We start from the raw sequence: 10154 nt of genomic DNA on the forward strand, positions 1-10154 counted from the left end.
TATCCTCTCCACAACTGCTTTCCTCATCCATGCTTGTTAACACAAACAGAGTGTTTTGATATTGATACTGGATTCCGGTGCCTGTTGCACTGGACAGAGGTGTATTGCTCACTTTCTGACCCCAAACTGGGATCAGACAGGGATGGAGGCTTACTGGAGGCTGCCATATCCAGAAGTACTACTTCAGTAACAGGAACCTGTCTGCCTCCATTTCCTACTGCTGACCAGTAGACAGAGTAAAACCTTTAGAGCTCTCCCTGTGTGCTAAGTCCCTCCTGTCCAGAAAAGTATTGTACAACCACCCCCAGGTCTTAGTTGTAAGACAGTCCCTGCCACTTGGTTCCTCAGTGGAGTCTTACTCCCACTTGCAATATCTTGAAGTTGAATTTATAAACAAGAACTTGAAGAAATTATTTGGAAATACTAAGGGAATATTAAATTTTCAATCAATTTATCTTATGCTCTCTTAATCCATTATTGCTGCTGCAACAAAATTCCTCAGGCGGGGTTTTTTAAAACAATAAGCAATAGACAATTTATTTCTTAAAGTTCTGGAGGATGAAAAGTTCAAGATCACTGTGCTGGCAGATGCTGTGTCTGGTGATGGTATCTGACCTGGTGGAAAAGACAGAAGAACAAACAGGCTCACTGATATTTTTTGGTAACAAATTAATCCCATTTGCGAGAGCAGAGCCCTCATTGCTTAACCACTTCCTGAATGCACTACTTTTTACTAATATCACCTAGGGGTGGGGAATAGGTCCCAGCATAGGAATTTCATAGGGGCACCTAAACAGCCAAACCTCAGCACATGCATGCCAATGAAATCCAAAATCTGCTGCCCTGTTCCAGGACCCAAAGGTGTTTTCTCATGTTTTGTTTTCTGTTACTTCCCTACATGGATCTCTGTTTCATCTAAATCATATTTCTCAAACCTATTATCGTACTATGTTTTCTGTTGCTTCCTCTACTTGGAAAGTCTACATCAAAATCAAACTCAAGTTCTCCTTCCTCATGAAAACTTCTTTGACCAGCAACCCCCATAAATCCCCACATACAAGACTGTTTTCCTTCCTTGAGGTCCATAACTAAAACTTCTGCGTGGCACTTTGTTTTTATTTCCCAGCCTCCAAAACCAGTTCACACATTAGGGTATGCAGAATTAACATATTTTATTCTCAGTATTTATAAAGACAGAATTCCTTGTGGTTATGCATTCCATAGTGACCTATTTTAACACATTTTCTAAATGGAAAAAAATAAGTCAAAGAAGTCCAAGGCCGAGACACCATTTGTACCACAACTCTTGGGCAACTAGTTATTTGAACTACTTGTCATTATTAGCAGCCTGTTTTTCTTCTACCATTGCCTTCAAAATTACTGTTGACTATTTGTTCTATACTTTGGATATAAGGTGGGCAGTTCCAGTGGCTTTCCAATCACTTTTCTTTCATGTTTGGTTATTTGAAGTTTTATTTTTCAGGAATAAAACACACTTTCCAGTTAAAAACTTCAAACTGTAAACCATTTCAAGTTGTTTCCTCTCAGTTAAGAACTGATTTTTTGGGTAGAGGACTTAATAGTGGGAAAAGGGTATGTGGTCTCTTTCATTTTCCTTGTTCTTTGCTTTCTCCTCCCTCAGTTTGTTCCAGCAATGACATCTGGAGCCATTCCCAATGAACTGCTGGAGTATCTCCTGAAAGTTCGGAAAAAAAAAAAATTGTGCCTACAGTAAATGAGATGCAGATGTTAGAGAGACCTTGGTAGAGGAAAAGGTCAAAAGACTGAGAGAGGTCAGCATGTTATAGCTGACTTACTGTGCATCACCAGTGAACTGCTATGTTGTGATATTTTCCAAGAAGACCTAGAGGACACTATCTCCTCTAATGTAATATGGAACACAGTCATGAGAGAGACACAGGGATCTTAAGAAACTTGGTGTTGCCTGTTCCCCGGAGGTCGGGATTGACAGCAGGAGACACCATGCAAAAAAAAAAAAAAAAAAAAGGCTCCTTGATGTCAATAGGTGTGATAGGGTCAGAAATAGCACAGAGTAGGGTCAGCATATAGCTGTTAGGGGGAAGGTAAGTTTTGGTGGAATTAGTTGAATGTGTTAATTGCTACATCAAGCCTGTAGGAAGACAGATGCAACTGTCCTAATGGATAATGAGGTCAGAGTGATAATTGGAGGGCTTTAACCCTCAGGAATCTTCAGTAAAGACTAATAAAACATGTTATCTTCAGGGAGGATATATGGGCACACAGTGAATTTGTTGAGTGGGTTGGCACCACAACTAAAAAGCCATGGTCACTTTTCCAGTTGTGGGAACAGAAATAGTTTCAGACTTAGCATACACTGATTGAAGGTCTGTGTCCTCTTCAAGTCCCTGCAGCACCATAGCAAGTAGTTGCAGTATCTAATAACAATCCTTCCTCAAAAGGATCCACTGCTATTTATAGAGTAACTCTACACTATGAAAAGTAGATATTCAGACACTTTCAGAGCCATGCATAAGATGGCATGGATACCAGGTAACTCAAAACAGGGTTAACCTCCTTATTAGAGTGAGGATATTTAGTGGCTGAGTGATAAACTGAGTTCTAACCCAAGTCAGAAGATGTGGGCCACTTAGAAATGGAAGAACCCTCACCTTGATCCTCTATGGAATATGTCTTTATATTGGGAAAGACGAAGTATAGGCCCCAAAGGGCCCCTTTGATGCCGGGCCCCAGGCAAAGATAGTAATTTGAAAGTAATGGATCACCCTACAGTATTTGGTATCAAACATTTGAAGTTTTAAATGTAAACCCTCAAACATTTAAAGGAAGCAGTAGTGATCCTCTTCATGAATAGTCATCTGACTCCCCACTTTAATCTTTGCTTAAATTAGACAGGTGTTTGACAATGGCAATAGTCTGTGGTCACACAGACATCCTGGTCATTGGCTATTGTGCTGACCTCTGCCAACTGGACCTGGCAGAGTGTCCATACTCTGAATGCCTAAGTAAGATCCATACACCTCAGTAGATGGGAGATAAATTACATAAAGACTCAGGGACCTGACGTGTCTGTGGAATGTTTAGAGGTACAAGAGTCTAGACCAGCCAGGGATTGGCAATCTATGACCAATGGGTTGCATCCAGTTCTCTGCCTGTTTTGGGATGGTCTGCAAGCTAAGAATAATATTTTACATTTTATATTTTAAGTGGTTGGAAAAAGTAAAACAAATATTTTGTTATGTGAAATTATTCTAAATTGAAGTTTAGTATTAGAAATGAAGAGTTACTGCAATACAGCATACTAATGTGTTTACATATTGTTTATGGCTGCATTTTAGTTTTAAGAGCAGAGTTGAAGAGTTCCAACAAAGACATACATGGACCTCTCCATCATTTTATACTGCTGCCCAGTGAGTAATAGCCACATTTCATGTGGCAAGCATGTGTATTTTGTATTACCAGTACGTATCCTTTCTGTCAAAACAGGAAAAGCAGACTTTACCCATTTCACCTCTAAGTTATTATAGCACAGGGCCTATTTTATTGTTGAATTAGATGGGAAAGCATGTGTTTATTGTGCATTGATGCTACTTGCTAAAATAATACACTGTGTCAACATTACCAGACTACCACCATTACAGTATTCCCAACTCCCAAAGGAGCAACAGGCACACACATTAGGTAATTTAAAACACCCTATCTCATCACAGTAGAATTTCTTTGTGAGAATTACAAATGTACATAAGGTTGCAACAGGCCTATTTGTTAGCAAGCAAAGAAAGCCGCTTAGCAACAGTAACTTTATCAAGTTGTGTTTGGTTGTAGAAGCTAGGTGTTTGTCCTGAGAAAATAACCTTTGAATATAGCACCCTTGTCATAAGAGCGGTGGTTTGGAGATCAGAGATCACTGGGAGCAATGTCAATAGATACTTTAAAACAAGGCTCCGGGCTCTGAGTGTCTTTCCTTGTCTCTGATGAGTCGACTGTTCCGGTGTCTTTGAGATACCAATATGTATGGAGTTTGAAGTGACTGAAGCATTAAGTTCTGTGACTTTTCCATGTGGAACAACAACAAGTGAATAACAGTTTTTGAAAAACTGAGAAAATCTCTAGCTCAGTAGAACCTGAAGTAGATTGCACTAAGATGTAGTATAACTCATGGTGGTAAAATTTTGTGTGGAGCAAAGGCTTAGTTGGACAAATTTATAAAGCTTAGGAAAAAGCAAGATGTTAGAACTTGTGATAATTCATTGCATTATTCACTAGTGGGTACTCTGAGAGAATGCTTGACTCTTTCAAGTGTTACTGAACTAGCACTGTGGAAAATTGAGTACTATTTTCAGTTGTGGGGAAAGTTTTTTTTCTTTTAGTGCAAGGCTGAAATTGGAAAATTTCTAATAAAAGAGCTACTTTTAACTATTTTTAGTCAACATTGAATAACATTGGAAACCTTTTGCTTAATTTTGTGATAGTATACTTAAATTACTTTTGGAATTGTGGTATTTGGAATTGGCTTCAAAATAGTCAGAAAAAAGAGGGGAAAGAGGCCACAGAGCCAACCAGTATGTGCACAACATTCAATGTACGTTCTCTTTGACTTCACATATGTCTTAAATTTCTGTGATAAAAAGTTAGGGAAAAATCCACTATTGTAGCTGACAAAGAAAGGAGTTATTTTACATAAAAGTTGGCCTCAGATATGTCTTAAAGTTCAAGAGACCAGCACAAGAGTCATCAGAGCAGCAGCCAGCAGTCATTCAGGCAGCCAGAACTTGGGGACCCACTGCAAACTTTGGCTTTGGAGCTAGTGGTAGTGAGCCCAACAACAGCGAAATCAGAGGTCTGTCGGGGTGAGTCAGGCAGGTGATTTGGGTGAGATCTCCATGGCAGAAATATAGAGTCTGCTGGACAAGGAATGGAAAAATTAATCTTTAGAATAATCATCTTGCCTTTGGGGAGTGAAGGAGGAAATTCTAGCAGGCTGGCCAAATACCTTCGTGATCAAGAACAAGTTACCCAGAAGGCAGACGTTCAGGAATTTCACATTTCCTGGGAGAAGATGATGAAGTGGAATAATTCCTAAGAACTTTACAAACTCAGGAAGGATGGAAGAGGAAGTAAGCTTTGGAGGGTATAGAAACTTGCCTGGGGTCAATGGAACTCAAACTATATAAAGCATACTCCATACAGTCCTTTAGGAATTAATTTTAAAAAGAAACTAAGGCTCTGGGGATATAGCTCCATGGTAGTGCACTTGCCTAGAATGTACAAGGCACTCAGTTCAATCCCCAAAATGAGAGATGGAGAGAGAGGAAGAGAAAACACCAACTGTTTGAAACTATATCTCACCCAGAAGTTATACCATGAACACTCCTAAAGGACACAACTCTGAGTAAAGAATGTGAATGGCCCTTATAACTAGCTGACTCTGAGTTCTCTGACCTCCAACTTTCTTTCTTTTTTGAGACAGAGACTCGGTGCTTCATAGTCCAGGCTGGCCTTGAACTCACAACCATCCTCCTGCCTCAGCCTCCAGAGTTCTGGGGTTACAGGTGTGTGCTACCACGCCCAGAGTCTGACCTTCAACTTTAACTTGCCGCTTGTCTTTTTCATCTATGCACAACCACAGTCACCCCTTTGGTAGTATTATCATTGAATACTCCTCCATTGTCCTTGTCAAGATCTCTAATTCTGAAATTCTTTTAGACTATTAATTCTTAATATTCTGTATTTCTTGTACCTTTTCTTTACTTTCATTGTGAACTCGACTTTTGAATGCTTACCTCCAAATTGACCACCTCTGTCCTGGTTTCACTCATCTCATTCCTGGTCCAGACACCATAGACCTGTGAGGTGACCAAAGACCACTGGGTGGCAACAGAGTCTCAACCAAGCTGTCCAGTGGCTTGGGCAAATTCAGGTAAAGTAATTGTACAAATATATTTCCAAGGGGGCCTCAAATTTGAGAGGGTGAGACAAACAATGGCGGTATTAAGTAAAAGATTAAAACACTGGGTGCTGTGGGTCACATGTATAGTCCCAGCTATTGAGGAGGCTGAAGCTTGGAGAAGGATCTCTTTAGATTACCACAGAAGTCATATAGCACTAATTTACAGGAGTTTCAGACCAGCTTGGACAACACAGTGATGGTATCTTTTCTCAACTAGGCAAGACAAGGCAAAAAATTGAGAATACAGTGGGATTATTTGGCTAAGGACAAGAAAATTTTGAGCACCCATACAAATGTAAAATAAACCATATAAATAGGAAAATCTAAGCCATGAAGGAGAGATAGGTACTCTCAAGTTCTTTGTATGAAACCATTCCAGGTCCACAGTCTTCCCCTGGCTTTGAAACATTTCCTGCCCCAGGATCTGAGGATTTCTGTTTAAGCGTCCCTTTCTCTCTCCCCCCTCCCTACCTCACTGCCTCTCTCTCACTGTGTCCCTCCCTCCTTTCTCTCCCCCTCTGTCCCACCCTCCCTTCTTCTCTTCTTCTGTCCCTCCCTCTCCCTCTCTTTCTCATGATTCATTAGAAATCTTTTTATTTACCGGTATCCTTGGTGATTCTTAGGCATATGGTCCTTGAGTTACCACTTCACAAACACTAATTTAGATGTAAAAGGTCAAACCATTAAACCTATCATCTTATGTCTCCTTACCCTAACCCCACAAATTTTATTTACTCACAGTGTCTCCTCTTTGCCAACCATACCGGACTTCTGGCTTTCCCTAAGTATGCCGTACATTTTCAAGGTTTTGGGATTTAACTTCTCTTGATACAATCAGAGAGTCATTTCTTAATGCCAACAAGCCTCCATGAACTCTCTCACCTAATTACCTTGCTAACAGTTACCGGGGCGTAAAGTCAATCTTTTTTTTTTTTTTTTTTTTTTTTTTTTTTGTACAGGGGATCGAACTCAGGACCTTGCATTTGTAAGGCAGGCGTAGGCACCGCTGAGCTGAGTCTCTGGCCCTTTAAAGTCTATCTTATTGCTTTGTAGGTAGCCAGTTGCTCCTGCAGAAAGTCACAAAATTCTGCACTGTCTCAGCTGTAGATTCATAATATAACCTCTATAGTGACCTCAGGGCTGCTCAACTTTCCTTCTTTTCACCTTTAGCTAACTCCTCCAGCAAACCTTGGCGAAGCGGTTCTGAGACTCCCTGAAACCCACTATCAAATTTCAACTCCACAGGCTGCGGCAGATGGCCTTACATCCTCCCCTCTCTGTAGGGCTGACACCACCCATCCTGTCCTTTCCAAAGCCCCTCTCAGCTGTAGACAGAGCACAGGAGCTAGTACTCAGTCAGCTCTCTGTGGCACATCCACAGAATTAGATAGAGAATATATGGAAATTTATACCCTCTTAAATGGAAAGTAATAAAAATAGATATCCTATATCTCATCGTTGAGATCCATATCTTATTACTCTGAAAGGTAAGTTACAAATGTTAATGATTGGAGTGTTTCCTACAGGGAGAAGTGTAGAGCGGCAGTTCTGCAAATATTATCTGGAAAGAAAATGCTTCCAAAATATTGGATAAGTAAAAAGGAAATTAACAAATTACACTCTGATCCTTCTAGTCCTTCAAATTTCAACTGGCCATATCCTATTCTAGTGATTTGTGGTTCATTCATTCCATCATTCGTTTAATAAGTACTGTGTTTACAGCTAAGACTTGTAGCCACTGCATATCCTGAAAAATATGGAAATGAGATGATTGAGGCGACACAGTTGTGAAAAAGAACAGTCCTTTGTCCAGAATTTGTTAGACTCTCCTTACTGCATTACGGAGAGAAAACTCACTCACTGGCTAGCAAGCACATTTCTGAGTGTGCACTTGTTAGGATCAGCTGAGACAGCGGGTGACTGAGGCCTAAGTTTTTATTATTATACTCATTGTTCTTGCATTCAGTTAGCTTTCCAAATGTTCTGTTTATTGGAACTATACTAAATTATAATGGATCATCCCCAGAGTCATTCTTGACAAAAATAAAGTTAATTTTTAAAAATGAGTTTTTAAATTTGCAAAATTGGACACTGAACTGTGGTCTCAGAAGAAACCTAACATTATGCTGACATCCTGTGAGATTTAGCTTCAGCCTCTCCAGTGTCTTAACACTGTTACTATTAACTTCGACATGTTGGTTTTAAACTGTATTAATTGATTTAATGGATCTGTCAATTTAATATTAATAAATTAGCCAATGAGCTAGTTAATTCATAATTTAAATCAATAATATTGAACTTAAGTTGGTTGACTTTCAGCAATATCCATTAACTGGTGATATTTACCAAAAACAATTGGGTATAACATGGAACCTAAAGGCCATATTAAATATGTGGATACATTTCACGGGAAACAGTGTAAGACATGTTCTACCTTGTCCTGGCATATAGAATTGAGATCTATAGGTGGAAAATATAGGAAGACACATGAGAAAAACTTTTCTAAGCACAAAGTCTTCCTAAGTGTTTGTCGGGAACTGAATTCCTGGTCACTGGGGGCATCTGTTATTAGTTAGACTGCGAGGCTGAAGACATGGAGGGACCCCACCGTGGCTGGCAGAGGCTGAGGCTCCTGAATCTGTGGTCCAGAGCCCGCAGTTCCATGGTGGCCTTGAAGGTACACTTTGCCTAGGCTGCCAGCCTCGGCACGATGCGGGCACAGAAGCGGGCCTCCTTAGAGACAAAACAAAACTGTTAGCTCTTCAGAGCAGCTGGAGCTGTGGTTGTGAAAGAACAGCTTTCTAACTGGTGAATTTATAATGAATGATCTTGCCTGGCTAATAATTATGATGAGACAGGTGTCTTAAATCCTTGTCTGAGTGCTTGGCTTCCAGCTCACTGGTAAGATGGAATTAAGTTACCGAACTTTAGAGAAAGAAAATCACATCTGGGTTTTCAGTTTAAGAATATTGACTGTTTGCTTATAAATAAGTCCAAGCAATGCTGAAAGATGGAAGCTTCACCCTTCCTGTTGGAATTAGAGATGACAGGAGTAGAATGAGTTTGTTTTTGTGAGATCACTGTTTCCTTTTGAGAGTCTGGCAAAAATTAAGGAAATAAGTTCAAGAGGTCCAGGGCTTTGGGGCAAGCTCTAAATTAAGTACGGTATAGAGTATGCAGGAGCTTTTTCCTCTGAAGTTACTTAATATGGGACATAAGTAGAAGAAAGGGAGCTTACTTTGACAGAAATGAAATTATCAGTATTTTAGGAAGAGTTGTAGGTTCTATCAATTTCTAACTAATTCTTCTATACTTTTAAGAAAACACCTGCTATATAATATATATGCTACCTTTTTCCTACACAAGAAAAGGAAAAGAGGTTTTTAAGAGAAAGAATGAGCTGGGACTTGTAGATCATAAGCCTATACTCCTCTAAGACATCACAGCTTTTGGCTTGGTGGGAAAGAGTGTATTAACAATTTACCTTGCATGACAAGAAGCAAAAGCTCCAAAGTGAAAGAGGCTGAGGAAAATGAGTTTGCAAAGTCATGGTGTTGAAAATTTAGCCAACAACTTCACAGCTGATGATTATATTTGGAAATTAGTGTGAAATGCAGAAAAAACAGCCTTTTCAAAAGTCAATAGGACATCCAAAATGTCTCAGGTAATATGTAGAGATTGTGGTTTATAATGTTACCGAGACAGTAAAACATTTAAGCCTGGGTAAGTTTTGTTTTTACAGAAATAAAAAGATATCCATTATGAATGTATTAAGCATTAAATCCAGGAGCCAATAAATATTCACTGCTCATAAAATTTTTAAAAACCAAAACTATTATAAAGCTTTCCTTATAATAGTTTTTATAAAAGGAAGCATCGTCTTTCTGTAACTACAGAGAGCACTGTAGAAGTTTGATAACCTTTTGCCATTTTTATGTTCTACATAATTGTCTTCTAGGATCTCACACGTTCACCACTGAGCTACACTCTTAACCTTTCAGTACACTTTAAAAACATTAGTGATCTTGTTAACTCACACTGTTTTGCTGTATCTCTGAGTTTTAGCTTTGACATTTTAATACATTGAGAACTACCTGATCAGTTTTCTAGTTTACTCTAATTCAGTAATTTCATTCCAGTTAGTTTTCCTCCTCATTTTTACTAACTGATATCATAAAGGGAGACAACCTTTATATATATATAT

The 10154-nt window shown here is 39.2% G+C and overlaps 1 protein-coding gene across 3 annotated transcripts in view; it reads right to left on the reverse strand.

Annotated features, from left to right (window-relative positions):
• Positions 1 to 521: 521 nt before the first annotated feature.
• Positions 522 to 10154, reverse strand: part of LOC104856650 (aldo-keto reductase family 1 member B10) — a 23138-nt gene continuing 13505 nt past the window's right edge. Inside the window, exon 10 of one of the 3 annotated variants that reach the window (XM_010616148.3) lies at positions 522 to 615. In XM_010616148.3, the coding sequence (XP_010614450.1) occupies positions 537 to 615 (79 nt within the window). In that variant the 3' untranslated portion in view covers positions 522 to 536. The remainder of the gene's footprint in view (positions 616 to 10154) is intronic. The other 2 variants (XM_010616150.3, XR_778684.3) reach the window with 2 other exon arrangements.

Source organism: Fukomys damarensis, unplaced genomic scaffold (genome assembly GCF_012274545.1).
Source record: "Fukomys damarensis isolate Sample0158 unplaced genomic scaffold, DMR_v1.0_HiC HiC_scaffold_16, whole genome shotgun sequence".
NCBI lineage: Eukaryota > Metazoa > Chordata > Mammalia > Rodentia > Bathyergidae > Fukomys > Fukomys damarensis.